Source organism: Lampetra fluviatilis, chromosome 12, assembly GCF_964198595.1.
Source record: "Lampetra fluviatilis chromosome 12, kcLamFluv1.1, whole genome shotgun sequence".
In the NCBI taxonomy this organism is placed as follows: Eukaryota; Metazoa; Chordata; class Hyperoartia; order Petromyzontiformes; family Petromyzontidae; genus Lampetra; species Lampetra fluviatilis.
In genome coordinates, this window is record NC_136286.1 from 579,132 (window position 1) to 598,451 (window position 19,320).

The 19,320-nt window shown below is 57.4% G+C and overlaps 1 protein-coding gene across 1 annotated transcript; it reads left to right on the forward strand.

The window, feature by feature from the left end:
• Positions 1-1,670: 1,670 nt before the first annotated feature.
• On the forward strand, positions 1,671-16,961 carry UVSSA (UV stimulated scaffold protein A). The gene is made up of 14 exons (XM_078861281.1): positions 1,671-1,876; positions 2,464-2,592; positions 3,425-3,755; positions 4,875-4,995; positions 5,263-5,401; positions 5,525-5,667; positions 5,787-5,963; positions 6,287-6,396; positions 7,018-7,152; positions 8,042-8,129; positions 9,940-10,091; positions 10,491-10,605; positions 11,924-12,107; positions 16,246-16,961. The coding sequence occupies exons 2-14, from the start codon at positions 2,483-2,485 to the stop codon at positions 16,337-16,339; spliced, it is 1,899 nt and encodes a 632-aa protein (XP_078717407.1). The 5' UTR covers positions 1,671-1,876; positions 2,464-2,482; the 3' UTR covers positions 16,340-16,961.
• Positions 16,962-19,320: the final 2,359 nt, after the last annotated feature.

Below are 19,320 nucleotides of genomic sequence, written 5' to 3' on the forward strand. Positions count from 1 at the left end.
ACACTGGTTTTGAAGCAATATTTTTGCGTATGGTAATATTTTAAGTAGCTAAATGCCAGTGTCGAGGTCTGCTAGCCACGTCGAAAGCGCTTCAGGCGAGAGTTCGTGTAGTTTTTCTATCCCTTCGTTGAAGGAGCGCATCCTATCATGCAGTGTTCCGCACTCATTTTCAGAGGGGGGCCACTTTCGCCGATAACACTGGTCAACACACTTTTTCTGGCATAAGGTATTCCAACGGTTGTAATGTAATTTTGGGGTTCTGATTCCAAATCTGGCATCAGTTTTTATCTATCACATCAGGTTTTTGAGATATCAAATATTACATTTTCAATAAAAACTGCAGAAGAAAAAAATAAATAAATGTGGATATCTACATAAAATGATATTATAAACACTATCCTAAAAATACAGCACCATATTTTAACACTAAAGCAGTCACTGACTCGCAACAACTTGCAATCATAAGTGACAGAGTTAATTTCGGGTAAAATCAATGAAAAGGGGGTATGCCGATAGCATACAAAAATTAACCCGTAAAAACAAAGTTTTTCACTATAAATCCTTTATATGCGTGGCGGCTAGAGTCCTCTCGTCCTCTGGCTTGAGATGGCTGCCACCTATCGGTCAGATGATTGCCTGCCACCATTAAGCAATTGGTAATTAAATATAATTTCTTTTTTCCTAAAAAGTGTAAAATTTAGGAATTTTTTTTTTACGAAAATAAATTGTCACGCACAACGAGTCTGTGTGCAAAATGTCAGCTCGATTGGATCACGGGAAGTGGGTTAAAAAACGACCGAAAGATTTGCACGGTCGTAAGCGCGCAAGCAAGCAAGCAAGTGAACTTAATATAAAGGATTTAAAAATGAGATGTGATAGAGCAGATTTGGAATCAGCACCCTGAAATTAGTCTGAAACAGCTGCAAAAGTCCAGGCCAGAAAAAAATGTTTTTTTTTGTTGACCAGTGTAAGACATCAGCGTGAGGGCCGACACACATTTGCAACCATTGGGGTTTGACAGCACGATGGAGTGTTTTCACATTGTGTATTGTCGGGGGCCGCACTAAAGGCCACAAGAGGCAGCCAGTGACCCGCGGGCCACTGACTGCTATCGTGGCTTGCAATGGCAATAGTCGCACTGTGGCTGGGGTAGATTTGAAGCTTTCGTGACTGCAAAGATTCATACTCTTAGGTTTTTTCGGTAAAGTCACGTAGGGGAAAATAAATAAATATTAAAAGCTACATAATAGAATAAATAATTACTTTATTTCTATTATTTCTTCTATTATTTTATTTATATTATTTATTCTATTATTTTTAGTTTATTATTTATTTTCCCCTACGCGACTTTACCGAAAAAACCTAAGAGTACTTGGCTGGGATCTTTAATTTTCCATTTATGAAGGAGATGTGCGCATCGGCCTGTTGATGTTCTGATGCTGTTGATGGTTAAACCACCAGTGTCCTAAAGGAGGAGGACTGGCCAAGCTAGGAGGGCTGGCTGGATCTCCGCCACACGTTTGACTACAGAGGCTCTGGCGACATCTGGCGACTCCTGAGATTCGCATCTCGATTTTCACGGCCTCGCGAGTTGGCCAGCGCCGCGCTCTCGTGCCCTCTAGGGGCCCGAGCCTCGTCCTGCAGGCGGAGCGAAACTGCTTCCAGGTCACCGTGACGGAGTCGTGACAGCGGCAGGAGGATGGGCACCCGGCGGGGCCGTGGGGGGGGGTAGCAGGACGCGTCCCGCGGACGGAAGACGGACCCGGAGACGGCCACGGGCACCGCGGGCAGGGAGCGCGGCTCTTACCGGGCCGCATCTCCAAGCGGTCGCCGTCTGCATCCCTTAAGGGGCCCTCTCTGCGAGAAACATCACCGGGTGAGCCGAGGTCCTGGCGCGCTGCGCTTTTATACTGGAGAGGAGTGGGGGGGGTCTTCTCGCCTATCGCACAGATACCACGGGCTGGTGACCACCGTAGGCTCAGGGGGTACCCAGTGGGGATACGTTCGTGCTGGTAGGTGGGGAGCGGGGGGCGATGGAATAGCCCCCCCCCCTGGTCTCACCAATCGGAGAGTGACCGGGCTGTCATGTTTGACGTTTTCCACAGCTGGCTTTGTTGATGACCGCACACGGATTGGTGATCATGCCGGTCATTTGAGTCATCGTTCATGGCCAAATCGCTCGGACATCGCCCGATTTCGTCAGATCCCAGGAGCCCAGCAGACTAAGGCTTGGTGCTCACTCGCCATACACGGCCAGGTGCTATAGGCTGCGCGGGTAGGTTGTGGCCAGCAGAGGGCAGTGCCGTGGAATCAGTTGCACTGCACTTCTATGCCCCCCGCCTTGAGAAATGTACACCGATCAGCGTAACGTCAGCAGTTCCTCATGCCGTGCGGATCGTGGGGAGGCCCTCATCCAGCAGTGGCTTTGTACCATCATGCTCGCATTGTGGTGATTCTGAGCAGGCGAGGACGCGGGACAGACATGGAGCTGGCCGCGTGTGAGCGCCTCTCTCAGCTGCTGGAGGAGCTCACCACGGCCGGAGGAGAGCGCCTCGATCCAGCCGGGATGAAGGAGCTCAAGAAGATCTGCAAGTGGGGCCTTCCAGGCACACCGGCACGCCGACACGCCAGATCGCGTCTCAACTCCCCACAGCACACCGACAAACGACAGACATTGCTGTGACAACACCCTAGTCATCAAGACACCGTCACACTTTACACCAGCCGGGCAGCAGCTCACCAGCAAGCAACTCGCAACCAGAGTAAAACAACAGAATAGACGCAGAGGGTGATTTCTAGATAGAATGGTGCGTTTGTAACAATAGGAACAGGATACCCATCGTGCCTTGCGAGTCACGTGACACCGCCACACTGCATGTGTAAGCACACGGCCTTGTTTTCGGCTGCCAACTCAACATAGCAGGAGGACAATGATAAAACTGCATACATTGGTGTTCACCTCGTTAGGAATCGTCAGTTTAGTAGAGCCATCAACGTTTTCTACTGCCGCCTTGTGCTTCAGGTGCTTCATGTTGAGATTGCCAGTCCTGATTGCTGTGGGAACACTTTGAGACAGCCTTGTGTCCGCAGCAACACCTGTTTTCCACTGTGCGACCGAGCCGCGCCAGGGGCCATACCGAGCCAGCCCAGCGTAGCTCAGGAGGCACTAAGTTGTTTTTCCACTGTAGAAGTCGAGCTGCCGATGTCACACACGCTGAGTGCATCTTTAGCCCCGAGTCAGATTTAAATGTCTCGGAAAGCCAGCGTGGCGAGGTTCAATTCCGGCTCAGCACAACAAAATAGCCGGTGGAAAACCACCCATACCGCGAGGTTTCACCAGCGCAGCCTCATCTCAGCTCGGATGTGCCGGTGGAAAATGGGTACAGTATAACCGAACCTCCCGTGCCGTGCCCGTGGCCTGCAGGCAGTCGGATGCGTACGTCCAGCACGCCTACCAGCTGCTGCTCACGCAGCTGAGGCAGGAGCACTCGGAGGTGCGTCTGGCGGCGCTGCTCGTGGCAGACGAGCTCTTCTCGCGTTCGCACGCCTTTCGCCTGGCGCTGCTCTCCGACTTGCAGCTGGTGCTCGAGCTCACGGCCGAGACGGACCCCGAGCGGCCGCTGCCGCCGCCGTCGGCCGCGGCGCACCGCCTGCGCGGCCTGGCGCTGCGCACGGTGCATGCCTGGCACGAGCGCTACGGGCAGGACTACCGCAAGCTGGCGCTGGGATACCACTTCCTGAAGCACGCCCGGAAGGTGGGGAGTTGGGGGCACGGCTGGATGATGGGCGTGGCAAATGGGGCAATAGCATGGATGCAAGAATGATAACAATAATGCAATCACGTTTGTTGTGCTGAGCATCCCTGGGCATTTTACACTGAACCCCCCCTTTCCCCCTATCAAAGAAATGTGCAACAATTAACCCAGCTCAAAAATAAGCAACTCAAACATGTTATTGGATTTTACTGCGTTTGATTGGCAGCGGCACCGGCACCTGCCATCACGAGTATGGAGTTGTAGAGGCAAGGAGTTATAGCGACTCAAGACCCTTACCGTCCTGATTTAGAAAACTTCTCGGAACCACCACTGGTTTGTCCCACACCACTTCTTCTTTGGTATAGCTGCTGATGTAGACGCAGGGCAACTCCAGTTTCACATTCAGGTGGTCAAGCCAGATAACCGCGTCAGGAGCAGCAGAGTGTATCGCTGCAATGTCTCCTTTGTATTCGTGGATCAGGAATTGTGTCGTACGTTGTACACTGGAGAGTTTCCCATTTGTGCATCAGGTATCCGCTTCTACTGCCATGGTTTTTGCAGTGGATTTGGTTTAGGGTGGACCATGAGCTCCGTGGAAGATCATACACCACTGACACATACACACACATGCACAACCGCTTGCCATGACACAGGCACAAATGCATATTAGTCGTACACACATGTACGCACGCACATGTGTGCACGTTTGGGTTAACATTGCGCACGTTGGCAGCGATTCTATATTTTATTGAAGCGCTTCGCTTTTGAATGATTTTACTCCCACATTTCACATTAATTACTGTTCATAGTTCACGACACCTTCAACAAAAGTATTCTGGTTTCATTCTATGTACAGTGTGGACAATGAGATGGGGCCACCCATGGTCACAGAGGGGTTGATGGGGGGGTGGAATTTGGGACGGTTTTTTCCGGACCTTGGATCCCAGGAGGCCTCAGAAAAGGCAGAGGGGGGCCTCATCAGGCATTTTGCACCAGGGCCTCCAAAATCTTCGTGGCGACCACTATGTTACCGGCCTGCTCGTGGCGTGGTCGTGGTGACGGCCGCCGTCTGGCCCCGCCGACGCAAATTCTCCTTGCCTTCACGCTCCCCCCCCACAGGTCGACTTCCAGGACGTGCAGGCGCGCTCGCTGGCCCAGAGGCAGAGGGAGGCCGAGCAGCAGAGGCGGCAGGATACCCTGAACAAGGAGAAGGCGCGCAAGGCGGCCGCCGAGATGGAGGGTGAGGCATCTGTAATCTGGGGGTTTACGTCGGAGTGGGTGACGGGGACTATGGTGTGTGGGTGGTTGATGTGGTTCCTTGCGGGTAGTTTGGCCGATGCTGTGCCAGTGTTTGAGGCCATATCACGATGGCGGTGATGCCGCAGTGGGCCGGTAGTTGAGGACATGGCGGTGTGTGGTGAGTCGTGGCTGTGATGTACATGTGCTTGAGCTGGTGCTGGGCTTGCGATTAACGCGAGTCTGCGGCCTGCCCGTGTTGCGTGTGCAGAGACGGTCGGCGAGCTGCAGGACTGCCTCACGCAGGCCGAGTCCTGTTTCCAGCTGCTGCTACCCTCCCTGGGGGAGTTTGACGTCTTTACCAGCGACGCCGGCTCGGCGGGGGGCGGTGGATCCCCAGCTGCCCTCAAGTGAGATTCACACACGGCCTCGCGGGCAGAGTTGGGGGGGGGATACTCGGCCACACGCGGGAGCGACGCGTGGAGTCGCCCTCTTGAAACGAGTGCCGTAAAAATTTGCCCTTTTCGTTTCAGCAACGGAGATCATCTCCAATGGAACCCGAGCCTCGGCGGTGCCAGCGCGGCAGCCCGCGACGAAGAGGGCTCCTCGGGCACTCCACGGAGTCACCAGCAACCAGGCTGCGGCACGGATGATGCTTCCGCTCCTCCTCCCTTGTGTGAGTGGGGCTCTGGGGTCGTGGTCACCCAGGGAGGTGAGCTGGCTGTCGGAGGCTCCCAGGGAAAGGGTGGTCAGGGGTGGCGTTGGTGTTAAGAGCTCCGTGTGCTTTGTGGTCAGTGAGTGATCCAGACGAGGACGATGAGGATGAGGACGACGATGATGACGATGAAGACAGCGGTGAGGGAGGAGAGGCCGCAGGAGGAGGTTCGGGCAAGGAGGAGCAGGGGCACACGTTCATGAGGGACCACGGTCTGATCTCCCACAGCTACAGCCTCACGCTCGAGATCCCTCCAGGTGCTCAGCTCAGGCATGGGCACCGACCTGCTGCTGCCGCTGGTTGGGTGGTTGTGATGGTGGTGGTGATGGTGCTTGTCGGGGTAGACGTGGAGGTGGTGGTGCTGGTGATGTTGCTAGTGGAGGTGGTTGTGGAGGTGATGGTGGGGGTGATGGTGCTGGCGCAGGCAGTTGTGGAGGTGATGGTGGAGGTGGGGGCGCTGGTGGGGGTGGTTGTGCAGCTGCTGACGTTGTTGATTGTCGTGGTGATGCTGGCGTTGATGCTGGTTGTGATTGGCGGTGGTGGTGGTGTTGGTGACACGAGGCTTGCTTTGTCCTCCCAGTGGTGGTCGTGCAGGAGGATGAGGACAACAGTGCGGTGCTCACGACTCTGCGCGACCAGCTTGGCCTCATCCAGACGCGGCACCTGCCCCGCGTGCAGGCCTGGCTGCAGGTTCACATTTTTTTCTTTCTTCAACAAAGTGGCTCGTCATGTGGAAATTTATAGCGTTCAAATACTCTTTAAACGTGTGATGTAGATTCTAAATGCTCCTACATACGAGGCGAGGTAGTTAACATCTCACCATCGTGGTGCCCACAGACAAAATAAAGTCCCCCATCTAGCCTAAACAAGCTGTTGTGGCAAAGGCTGCTAGCAAACACCTATGCCACCGTGACCAGTACAACGCCTGGCTGCCTTTGTCTCCCGAGTGGTGATGCTTACACGCTATAGCAGGTACTCATTTAAGGCTGAATTGACCTCGAGCAGGTCCAGGACCAATTAAGATATTCGGAATTGATGTTGAGTGGGTTGAGAGTGAGCGGGCTAACCACTACATGACCACTCGCACACGCTTATCCATCCCACCACGCACGCACGTGCACAACAACAACCACCATTCGCCACTAAGTGGCGGTGATGTCACCATGGCGCTTGTGTCAGGCTGTGTGCACTTTAAGGCCACAGGCATGATGCACACGCATGCACGTAGGTCGACACGCATACTATTGGCACAGTGTACCACGGTGCAAGGGCCGAGCGTCATGGTGACCACGGTGGCGCGGTGTACCTAAGGCCTTCACCCGGGCCGGCATGAACGACGCTTCCCTCAAGCGGGCCATAGACATCAAGATGGCACTGGAGGCCACCGTGAAGAAACACGAGGAGATGAACATCCACTACCGAGCGAGCCGGGCACAGCATTCGCCGGTACGACCGCACGGCCCCCACGACCTCGCAGCCCCCACGGCCTCGCGGCCCTAACAGCCCCCACGGCCTTGTGGCCCTTGCGGCCCTCGCGGCCCTCGCGGCCCTCGCGGCCCTCGCGGCCCTCGCGGCCCTCGCGGCCCTCGCGGCCCTCGCGGCCCTCGCGGCCCTCGCGGCCCTCGCGGCCCTCGCGGCCCTCGCGGCCCTCGCGGCCCTCGCGGCCCTCGCGGCCCTCGCGGCCCTCGCGGCCCCGCTATCGCGCAGCCGCCACGTCCGGCCACTGGGAACCAGCAGGTGGCAGTGCCGCACCTGGTGGTGTCCGTAGAATGGACGTGGCTTTAGGGTTGGGATCAGGGGTGAAGAACATTTCTCCTTTTCCAAGGCAAATTGGCCTCTAAAATCCGAGTCCATGGGCCCAGGCCCAATATTTGAATTGTTGGTACCAACTGATGATGCAAACAACCTCATTAATAAGCATGTAGTCACATCGTCCACTTTTATTGGCCATACACAGAACTACTAAACTAAATATTTTTTATATTACTAGGTAAGGCCCACTGAGCTATATAGCTATTTTACAGAAGCGGCCGGGCTAACACAAATGTTAACTCAAGGAAGTGGCTTATCACGTGGCAATTTAGAGGAGCAAAATACGTGTAGGGAAAACCGGAGTTGACACTCGGTATTTCCCACCTCTAAGTCTTCTTTTGCCCATGGACGATAACCTTTGGTAGGCCACACATGAAGATCCGCACACCGTCGTCGACTGACCACGCGAAATATAACGAGACGCCTGCCGGCTGATTTGGTAGTGATGAAGAGAGAGGGAGGAAGGGCAACATTGGGTTCATCACCGCTGACCTCCACACTCTCGTTTGTCGGGATTTGACAGATAGAGGAGTCTGACTCAGAGTTTGAGGAGGTTCCGGAGAAGGATGGCTATGAACCACACATCCCAGAGCACCGGCGCGCAGAGTACGGTGAGTGCGGAGACCCATACAACCACACCACCTCGTGACTCCACCACCACTACGTGACTCCACCACCACCACCACGTTACTCCACCACGACCACCACGTGACTTCACCACCATCACCACCACGTAACTTCACCACCACCACGTGACGCCACCCCCACCATCACGTGACTCCACCCCCATTATTACGTGACTCCACCTCCACCAACACATGACAACACCACCACCACCACTCTCATGTGACTCCACCACCTCCACCACCACGTGACTCAACCATCACCACCATGTGACTCCAGCACCAATGCCATATGACACCACCATGTGATATCACCACTATGTGGCAGTGGTGGCTACGCTGCACGTGGCAGCTCTGATCCAGCACTGTGGAGGCAGCGAGGGTTGGTGGATTGCACAGATGTTGTGAAACTCCCTGTGGATGTCGAGGAGGTGCTATACCCTGGCTCGCCAGGAGAAGCCAGGACAGCAAGTGGACTAACATCTGTTTCCATAGAGCGTTGCCTCCTTATGTGTGTTGTTTTCTTCGAGTGCTCCGGTTTCCTCCCACGTATATATTCAACACATCTCACCATTAATTGGCTCAAAACATCTTAAAATAAAAACCCAATGTAGCAGTAGTAGGACCCTCCTGAAAAAGAGTCCTGTTCCTCAGTGTGGCTCTGCAGGATAATTAATTATTATTACTACGACCACCACGTAACACCATCAGCTGACGCTACCATGACCTGGAGACAGTGCTGACTCCAAAGTTTGGTGAAATCACCACTTGGCTACGTCAACCACCACCACTGCACAACAACACCTCCACCCACCAAGTAGCACCGCTACCACCACCACCACGTGCCACACACACACACCAGCACATGACACCACCACAACAAGATATCCACCCAAGTAACACTACCGCCACCACCACCAAGTCGGGTCTTGGCAGAGCCCCGATTGCTGCTGGAGCAACACGGGGGTCTGGGTTTCGCTGGCACTCGGCACAGTCGCTGTCACCGCCATCGTTTCTTGGGCACTGTACTTTTCAAGCGGCTGCATTTCCATAGCAAATAAAACGGACGGTTAAGCTTTACGGATCCCGCTCTTCGTCAAATGCCCGCAGATTGCGCAGCGCCCAGATCGGTGCTTATCGACGGGCATTAGTGCGCCGCATTGATCGGGCGGCGGCCGTTAGGCGCCTCGCGTCAACGGGCGGTGACGAGCGAGCGAGGCGGAGGCAGCTCCACGCACGGCACCGTAACGAGGCAGTGGGGCGGTGGTGGAGCTGCACGGCCGCCGTTTCCACGGCCGGGCTGGTGTTGGGGGGGTGTGAGAACGGCACGGGCTGTGCGATCTGCTCAGTGCATTTTATAGAAAAGTCGTGTCGTGCCCGGCTGTGCTCTGCTGCATGGAGCCGGGGTCATTGGAAGGGATCTCGGAGGTAGCTCTGCGATATCAGCTTCCGCGAGCCGCTCTCTAATAGGAAGAATCGCTAATAGGAAGAATCTCTAATAGGAAGAATCGCTAATAGGAAGAATCTCTAATAGGAAGAATCGCTAATAGGAAGAATCTCTAATAGGAAGAATCGCTAATAGGAAGAATCTCTAATAGGAAGAATCGCTAATAGGAAGAATCTCTAATAGGAAGAATCGCACGGCTGTGAGAGATCCGAATGGTAAGTTCGTCTCATGATGCCGAAGGCACAAATTGTGATGAAATAACAGAAGATAACAAAATTGAGTGGCATTGTGGTGACGGAGAGTGGCGTGTGGCTCTGCTAATGCTTCTCCCGTGCTGGGCACGATCACCAGGCCTGGAGCCCGAGTCTCCCCAGGAAGCAAGGCCTGGGCCGTCCCGTGGGCTGGCGCCTGGAGGCCCTGGCACCAGCAGAGCAGCTGCCCCCCGCACGTGCCGCGCTCCGCTACCTGACGGGCGGCTGTGCGAGCGGGCTGACCGACATAAGGTGCCCCCCTCGACCCCCCCGCCCCAACCGTGATGAAGCATGCAGCGTGCACGCTCCGTGATGGCCGTACGCTGCATTCATTCAAATGCGACGTCGTTGCCAGCACCCTTGCGCCAGCCTGGGTGCCAGGTCACTGTGGTCAGATGGACTTCTTATTCACAGTCCGTGTCAAATAGCAGTCTGGGTGTGTATTGACAAAAGAAGTGACGTTTGTGTGTCGTGTTCGGAGTCCTCCCCGCGGGCGCGGGCCCCCCACCCCCACCATGACTCTTCACATGCCTCCCCCCATCCTGTCAGTATCCTGTATTTGACCAGGAGATGCACAAAACATAATTTGCCCCTTACGCAAGGGTGACTTGGCTACAAATAAATACTCGTATCCCCCCCCCGCCTCCCCAGTGCCCGTTCCACGGGAAGATCGTTCCGCGCGACGAGCAGGGTGTCCCGGCGAGTGCTGAGGACGCGGCGCGGCTGGAGCGGGAACGGAGGCAGCGGGAAGAGGCCGAGCGGCCAGGTACGTGCCGGGCCGAGATGCTTTCCAGGTCACCGACGCAGACAGAATGAAGCCCCGGACGCTCACTCGCGGAGCGCGCCTCACGGCATCCGAGCGCTCGACGCCGCGACCGCCCGATCGTTCCATTTGCCGTCGGCGTCTGGGGGCGGCACCAGGGGGCAGCACCGCCGCGTTGCGGGCGGCTGAGCGGCGCGAGGGGTGGGGGTGGCTGGCGTCCCATCCCCGTTTGGACGCGCTAACTGCCCACTCGGTTGTGAAATGAATCCGGGCGGGTGGGTATTGATTTCCTGGCGGTGTGAAAGCCGGGGCTTTGCGCGGCCGGTAATGAGAAGGGGGATTGCTCCTTCGCCCAATCCTCTTTAACTGTCTCACGGCCGGCGCTGCCGTCCCGCGCCCGCGTGTCCCCTCGGCCCTCATCGCCCCCAGGAGCGCCGTCTGGGCCGCAGGACGGCGCTGCGCCGGGTCGCCCACCGAAACGTTTCGTTCCCCCGCCCGCGCGTTCTTTTTTACATTTCTCATTTTGCACGTTTTGCTGTTTGGCGCAAGACTTCGCCGATTTCGCTACTGCCAGGCGTCGGTCGCAGCGCTCCGTGGGACCCCACTGAGGGCGCGCAAAGGGGTTAAGTCGTGTCGGCTTTTGTGGAGATCGATCAGCACAAAAATCCCCGGGCCTGTTAGCGGCGGCGGCGGCAACGACGGAGTCCCCAGTCCAGGCTCGCGTAATTACGGTTCGGGAGGGGGAGGGACGGGGAGGGGCGGCGGGCAGGCGGGCGAGGGGGCGGGCGTGCCGTGTTCACGGATCTCCGCGCGTTTAGAGAGGCGTTAGTGAGAAATCGTGCGATCGTTAGAACTCTGGCTCCCGTAACTCCCAATGTGTTTTCAGCAAAACCGCTCCTAATGCCCCCCGCTTTACGGGCAATTTAAAGCGGGACGTGGGGGTCGCCGCCCCGCGCGGCCCCCGCGCCTCCGTTCGCCCACAGGAAATTTCATTTCGGGTTCTCTCTTATTATTTTATTTCTGTTTTGTTATCAATTTGGCCGAGCCGTACGCCCGCTGTGTCGGGTGTGGGTGCGTGTGAAGTGGTGGGGGGGTGCGTGTGAAGTGGTGGGGGGGTGGTGGGGGGGGGTGGTGGGGGGGGGGGCGTGGGGTTGAGAGGAGGGTGGATGGGGGGGTGCCGTGGTGCTGTCGACGCTAGGGCGGTGCTAATAAGTGAAAATGTGCACTTGGAGGCGCCCGTTTGCACGCAATCACGCAGCCCCCGCCTCTCTTCCCTCCCCCCAACCCACCCCCTGCACCCCTGGGTGTGAACGTGGCGCAGGGTGGAGGGACGCGGAGCTGATGAGAGACATCGAGGCGGCCACGGGACTGGAACTGGGCTCGTCGCGACCCGAGAGGGGCAAGGGCAAGGGAAAGGGCAAGGGCAAGAAATATCCAAACCTGACGGACGTCAAGCAGCTCAACAACACGGCGCGCAGTCGCCTGGAGAGGAAGGTGTTCAACAGGTCCGTGTCTCCACATTACACACACACCACCACTAACACCATTGCGTCACCACCACACTCACCCCACCACCACGTCACCACATACACCACCAAACACACACCACCACAACACCACCACGTCACCACACACACCACCACGTCACCACACACACCACCACGTCACCACACACACCACCACGTCATCAACACACCCACCACCACCACATCACCAAAGACAAAGTTCCCCGTTTAGCCTAACAGAATGTTGGGGCAAGTGTTGTTAGCGAGCACCTACGAAGGCCGGCACGGCGCTCAAGGGGGTGGGTGGCCAGCACCACGTCTGGCCTCCTTTACCTCCCTAGTGGCGATGCTCACACACCGCACCAGGAGGCTCAGGACCGGTTCAGATAATCATCACAGATGTTGGCCATGAACAGGAATCAAACTCGGGTCACTGGGTTCGTAGCGCATTGAGAACACAAAGACACTACCATGTCCCACGCTCCCCATGTCCGTACACGGACACTCGATCCGTCCGACACCGCGCAGGCACCTAGGTATGTCGTCATGACGGACGCATCGATGCATCCCCCTGGGAGGGAGGGCGTCCTCATGGGCATGGTCACCCAATAACACACAGTGACATATGATAACATATAACACAAATAAACAAACACATACAATAATGTACAAATGCCACCGGTGTATACGACTCAACCAAGCAGACACAGCACTCGCGACATCTTTACATCGGCTGTACAGCACCACCTGTATACACCACCCTTGTACAAAGAGAAAGACCCCCTGGGTAGCTGTTAACAGGCTATCGGGGCAAGTGGTGTTCGTTAGCAAGTATCACCTACTAAGGCCGCTGCGCGAGGGGGTGGGTGGCCAAAACTACGCCAGGCCGGCTTTCGCCTCCCCAGTGCTGATGTTTGCACACCGCACCAAGTCCTCATTTGGGGCTGAGTCAACCTATGCGAGGCGCACGACCGTTTCAAATATTCGCCACTCTTTTTGGTCGTGAGCAGGAATCGAACTCGGATCACACCGGGTTGGTGGCGGAACGAACTAACCACTGTGTTACCGCTCCCCACCACGCACCACCACCATGAAACCACCACCACGCACCACCACCACCACGCCTCACCATGAAACCACCATGCAACACCACCATGCACCACCACCATGCACCACCACGCACCACCACCATGCACCACCACCATGCACCACCACCATGCACCACCACGCACCACCATGTACCACCACCATGCACCACCACCATGCACCACCACGCACCACCACCACCACGCACCAGCACCAGTACCACGCACCACCACCACCACTCACCACCACCATGCACCACCAGCACCGCCACCCACGGGGGCGCTTGCTGTCCGCGTGGTGGCACCGACGGCATGCTCCTCTTGTCCGCGTTGTTCCCGCGCGTTCCCGCTCGCTTACGGCATCCTGCCCCCTGCCCCCTGCCGTGGCCAACGATTTCTAAACAAACCCCCGGTGGGGGGGAGCAGGGAGAGCGCGAGCTCAACACCCCCCCCCCCCTACTCCCCACCGTCAATCACCGCGGCGCACACCACCGAATCTGCTACGGGAGGGGGAGCGCGGTCGTGGTGCTGTGCCAGCGAGGCGCAAAGGGGATTCGGTCAAGGGGATCCTTGTAGGTAGGGGGCCATAGCTGAGAGGGGGGGGGGGTGCAGGCGACTCCAATCAGGGAGACCCACCCAACGGGAGCCGGAACGTCCCAACTGACATTGGAGCCAAAGAGCTGGGCGATGTCTGCGAACCTGCGGTCTGCGTCTCCCTGCCGACGGCGGCGGTGAGGGCAGCGACGTTCTCGCATCGCCGGTCACCGGGGGGACGAAGCTGCCGAGTGCGCAGGCTGTGCAACTGCACCGGTGCCTCCGGGGCCGGTGGGGCCCCAGTGCCGGGCTAGAAGGAGGGAGGGAAATTTAAAAGGGGGTGGGCCCCCCTCAATTCACTTCTTGCACAGGGATCATGCCAACCTTGCTACGTTATTGATGGCGTCGCTTAAGGTCAAGTCCAGGGGTCATCGTGGTCAATGACATTGGTGCCACCAGAACCTCGTCGTCGCAGCCAGCACCCGGCCGGATGACGCGACACGAATCTAAATCCTCTCTTGGACGGACACCCGGGCCACTGTGTCCTGCGAATTTCGGTGGTTCCTGGAACAGCCTTTAGAATCGCGGTCAGGCTCTCCGCGTATCAACGTGTAAACGTGCGATGACGGCGTCACAGCGGCGACACGAGCGCCACGATGGGACGTTTCGTTTGTTTGCGTTCCTCACGACCGAAGCGTCACGCTCGCGGTCTGACAGCGCGGACACAGATCCCGAGCGGGAACCGCCGGACGAGCGCCGCACATTTCCCACGTCACGTGGTCCGTCGCTGCCGCGAGTCGCTCGCCGCGAACTCGACGGCCCCGGCGGACGCGGGGCCTCGGCCCCTTCCACGAGGCCCCCGCGTCACGGAGGGGCCGCTTGCCGGCAGCAGGCTCCGCACGCTCGAGCTGCGTTGCTCTCAATGCTGGGCCACTCTGGCCGGGGTCCACTTCCGCAGGTAGGGAGGGATTGGGGGCGGGGCGCAGCGTTTTGTGGTGAGGCGGGCGGGGGGGTGTCTGCGGATGCCCGCGACGCGCGGACGCGCGGGGACGGAGCCAAGGGCGGCCCGCGGCGACGGGGCCCCGCGTCCCGGCGAGGGCCCGAGGCCGAGGGCAGCGGCGGCGGCGGCAGCGGGGCCAATCTCGTATGCCCCGCGCGGGGCCAACATTGATCGGCGAGGCAGTGGCCCTTGGCGCGTATTGAACCGGCCGCGGCTGTCATTACCCTTATCAGATGGAGGCGGCGGCGAGCGGGGGGAGCGGCCTCGTGGAGCCGCGGCGCGGGGAAGGAAGGGCGAGCGTGGGGGGATTGGGGTGGGATAGGGAGGTGGAGCGGGGGGGGGGGGGGTGTCCAGACCCCCTCCACGGAATTTTACTGTGGGGGCCACCCCATCCACGCCGTCGTCGCCATCCTCGTCGTCCGCTCGGGAAGCCTGCGCTCGGCGCAACGACGGAGGAGCTAGCGGTGGACGAGGAACGGCGGGGAGGTGGGGAGGAGCGGCGGGAGGGGGGCACGGAGGGAATCGTCTGGGAAGGCGGAGGAAGGGAGAGAAGGGGAGGGAGAGTTGGAGGAGAGAGACGTGAAGGGAAAAACCGGAGGGGGAATTGAGGGAGCTGGAAAGAGGGACGCGAGGAAGAGTGGGAAGGGGCGGGACGTGCGGGAAATGGGGAGCTGGGTCTGGACTGTGCGGAGTCTCGACTGCCAACACGGAGATGGGTTGCTCCGAATCTCCCGCTCACCCTGCCTACTCTCCCAGCTCTTCGCTTGGGAAAGACAAAGACGAGCGGGGGGGGGGGGGTGAATCGTGAATCGATGCGGCGCGCAGGGGAGCGGAGACCTCGCCGCTCGACTCTGCGAGGCCCCGGGTGGAGCCTCCGCAGGTTTTTATCAGCGGCGCCGTGAGCTGTGCGGATTCGGACTATCGATCCCTTTTTGGCTTTTTTTTGCTTGCGCGCCTCTCAATGTGACCATTTCTGTCCTTGAAAAAAAATCACATCTTACGTCTTCCCTATCTGTTGCCCGCAGTTCTGTTCAATTGTCTCTGCCCCGGGCTATTGTAATTTCGCACGACCTTGACGCTCGGCGGGGAATAATTACCGCGCGACACGCCGCGCCTCTCTCGCGCCGTGACCACTGCAACAACCGCACGCACTACCACGTGAACTACCATCACCACTACCAGTACCGCCGGCACCGCCAGCACCAACTGCCCATACTACCACGTGAACTACCATCGCCCCGACCAATACCACCCACACTACCATCACCACCATCAGCACATAAGCATGACCACGCAAACTGCCAGCATCATCCCCCGCACACTTGGAGCAACACGATTAACCGAACCAGCGCCACCACCGCCAGCGGCATCAGCTCTACCGACACGGGCAGCAGCGCTGGCATCAGCACTACCAACCAGCGGAACCACCACCAGATCCCCCCCCCTCTGCGCCGTCTCACGCCGCCCCCCCCGCGTCCCCTCCCCTGCCTACCCCGCCCCTTATCCCGTGTCTCCCCAGAGCCTCGGTGAAGCGAGTCTCAGCTGCGATGTCGAAGCTGGACCGGGGAAAGCACGAGAGGTTCACCAACCAGTTCACCTACGCGCTCACCTGAGTGGCGGTGAACGAGGTGGGGGGGGGGTGGCGTTGTCTGGCTGGGTGCGGGTGCTGAGCACGTGGCTCCTTCAGCTGCGACCATCATAATCCCCACCACCACCAAAGACAAAGATCTCACGTATAGCGTCAACAGACTGTTGGGGCAAGTGCTGTTAGCGAGCACCTATGAAGGCCGGCACGGCACACGAGGGGGTGGATGGCCAGCACCACGCCCGACCGCCGTTGTCTCCCTCGTGGCAATGTTTTTACACACCGCACCAGGTACTCATTTGAAGCTGAGTCGAGCTAGGCGAGCCCCAGAACCGGTTCAGATAATGGTCACTGGTGTTGGCCGTGAGCAGAAATCGAAATCGGGTCGCCGGGTTTGTAGCGCAGCGTGCTAATCACCGAGCCACCGCTCCCCTACCACCAACACTATCACCACGATTGCCGCAGCCACGAGCACCACCACCGCAGAGCCAAAACCACCACTGCAACCACCTCCATCAGTGCCACAGCAACCAAGACATCCGCCACCACCACCACCACGACCACTCACGCCGTTGGAAGCAGCGCCAGCATGACCCAGAGTGCACCCGTTGCTGTCCCGCATCAATGCAATGTTTGTAATAAATATTTATACCGGACTCTGTCAACGTGTGCGTGGCTCGGTGTGCGGTCGCACTCCCCTGTGGACTCTCAAGTCGAGCGCTGCACGAGTCGCATGACACCGTAGACCCCCCCCCCCCCCAGACGAGGTGTTGCATGTCTCGGGATCAGACCAGCTATGTATGTTGAACTTCTTTCGCACCATATATAGCCAACCGTGCTCATCGGAGGTGCGGGGAAGGACAACAAATGAAACACAAAGCAGTTCTAAAGAATTGGGTTTTCAATCTAGACGATTTAAAAGTGCATAGCTCCAGTGGCTTCCTAATATCGGAATAAAGAGCGTTCCAGGCCGCCGCTGAAGCGCATCCGAATGTGCGCGATGCAGTAACCGTATTTGTTCAATGGCGAGGCAAAAGCCGCTGCTGTGAAGAGACGGGAGTTTGCGTGATGGTTTATGCCCCTTGAGGTCAGCAAGGTATTGTGGTTCATCTGTGGCAAGCACTTTGTGCGTAATGAGTCCGACCTTATAGTGTACAGTATTCGTTCGGCAACCGGAAGCCGATGCAGCTCAGCGAGCACTGGACGGACATGATCGGATCTTGGGGTACCCGTCACGACACGTGCCAAAGAATGTTGCTTACCCTGCAACTTGGTCATGTTTTTGCCAGACCTCCTGTAGAGGAGTGAGTTGCAATAATCGAGCCTTGTCGATATTATGCAACACACCGCCGTGTTAGCTACAGTATACAGTGATACCTCGGTTCACGAACGCTTCGGTTCACGAACAACTCGGTTCACGAACAGAAAAGTTCATAACAATCTGCTCCGGTTCACGAACTCCGCTTCGGTTCACGAACAGGAGCCGCGGCCATTTTTATGCTAATTCCAGGCTGTCACGTGGTCGTGACTTCCTGTAGGAAGATCGTGGAGAGAAGCAGAGACACAGAAAGAAGTACTGTGAGTACTGTGAAGACACTTTCAGTGACTTTTTGCTTTTTGGTGTGCTTTTTAGCACATACAGTACTGTACGGTACTACTGTACTGTACAATACTGTACTTACTGTATTGTACAGTTCACCCGTTTGAGTGCTTACTGTCTCCCACCCGCCTCCCACCTGCCTTCCTCCATGCCAGAAGTCATCTCAAGCAAGGTTAGTGTTCTCTCTTTATACATTACTATACTGTACAGTACTACAGTAATGTGTATTGTCATTTGTTTCATATTTTTGTGCTTCAAAAACCAAAAAAAACAGGTCAGAACGGATTAACCGGATTTACATTGAACCCTATGGGAAAATGTGCCTCGGTTCACGACCAATTCGGTTCACGACCAGAGTCAGTTCACGAATTAAGTTCGTGAACCGAGATATCACTGTATCACGACACAAATAGTGGTCGAATGTATCGTAGAGCCCTGATATGAAAGTCGCAAGACTTGACTACATTGTGCACGTGGTGACCGAACGACGTTCTGGCCGACCATGGTGCCGAGGCTCTTCAGACGAGTAGAAAACAATCCTGGAGTCTGCGACCGCCACATCTGATCATCTCACGGGATCAGACGAGGTGTTCCACGTCTCGAGATCAGATGAGGTGTTCCACGCCTCGGAGATGCAGTGGGGGTGATGGAGACCTCTGCTCGCGCTGTCCGCGTTGGTGGATGGAAGATGCGCGCTCACACAGCCCCGCCCCCCACCGCCTTCACGCGTGTGCATACCGGGACTCTGGAAGTATATACAGGAGGAGCCTGTCCGATTCTTCACCTGTGTATCGAGTAATATTAAACTATTTGTGATAATCGGCGGGTGGGGGCGGGGATTAGGAGCGGGAGGTGAAGGGGGCAGGGAGGCTCGTGCGTCGCGAAGGGGGAGACGCGGCGCAGAAGACCCCGCGAGGGACCAGTGGCGACAAGGGGAGGATTCGTAGCACTCGCATGGTACCAAGACTCACCAACTAGTCATCGGCACGAGCTCCACCCGTAACCAAATAGAAACCAGAACAGTGTCTGCTGGTACCCAAACTTAACCGTAAAGAGATGCGGAGACGCTCCGCAGTTACCCGCGCGTAGCCTTCGCAGCCATGACGCACACTTCGGTGGCTACGTGAGGGGCAGGTGAGGGGCAGGTGGGTTTCAGGTGAGGGGCAGGTGAGGGGCAGGTGAAGGGCAGGTGAGGGGCAGGTGAGGGGCAGGTGAGGGGCAGGTGAGGGGCAGGTGAGGGGCAGGTGGGTTTCAGGTGCGGGTGACGAGGGAGTGCAACGCGGAATGGCAGGCGAGGCCCCGGTCGTCCGGGCAGATCCAGAAACTCCACGCGGTCACAAGGGGACCAGAGAGACCCACGGTGGGCCCGTGGTTGCGTTACTGCGTGGTGGAGTGGATGAATCGGTGGC

Coding starts and splice junctions, on each gene's coding strand:
- UVSSA (XM_078861281.1), top strand. CDS start 2,483: ATGGAGCTGGCCGCGTGTGAGCGCCTCTCTCAGCTGCTGGAGGAGCTC. Junction 4,996..5,262: donor GGCGGCCGCCGAGATGGAGG/GTGAGGCATCTG, acceptor TTGCGTGTGCAG/AGACGGTCGGCGAGCTGCAG. Junction 8,130..9,939: donor GCACCGGCGCGCAGAGTACG/GTGAGTGCGGAG, acceptor CACGATCACCAG/GCCTGGAGCCCGAGTCTCCC.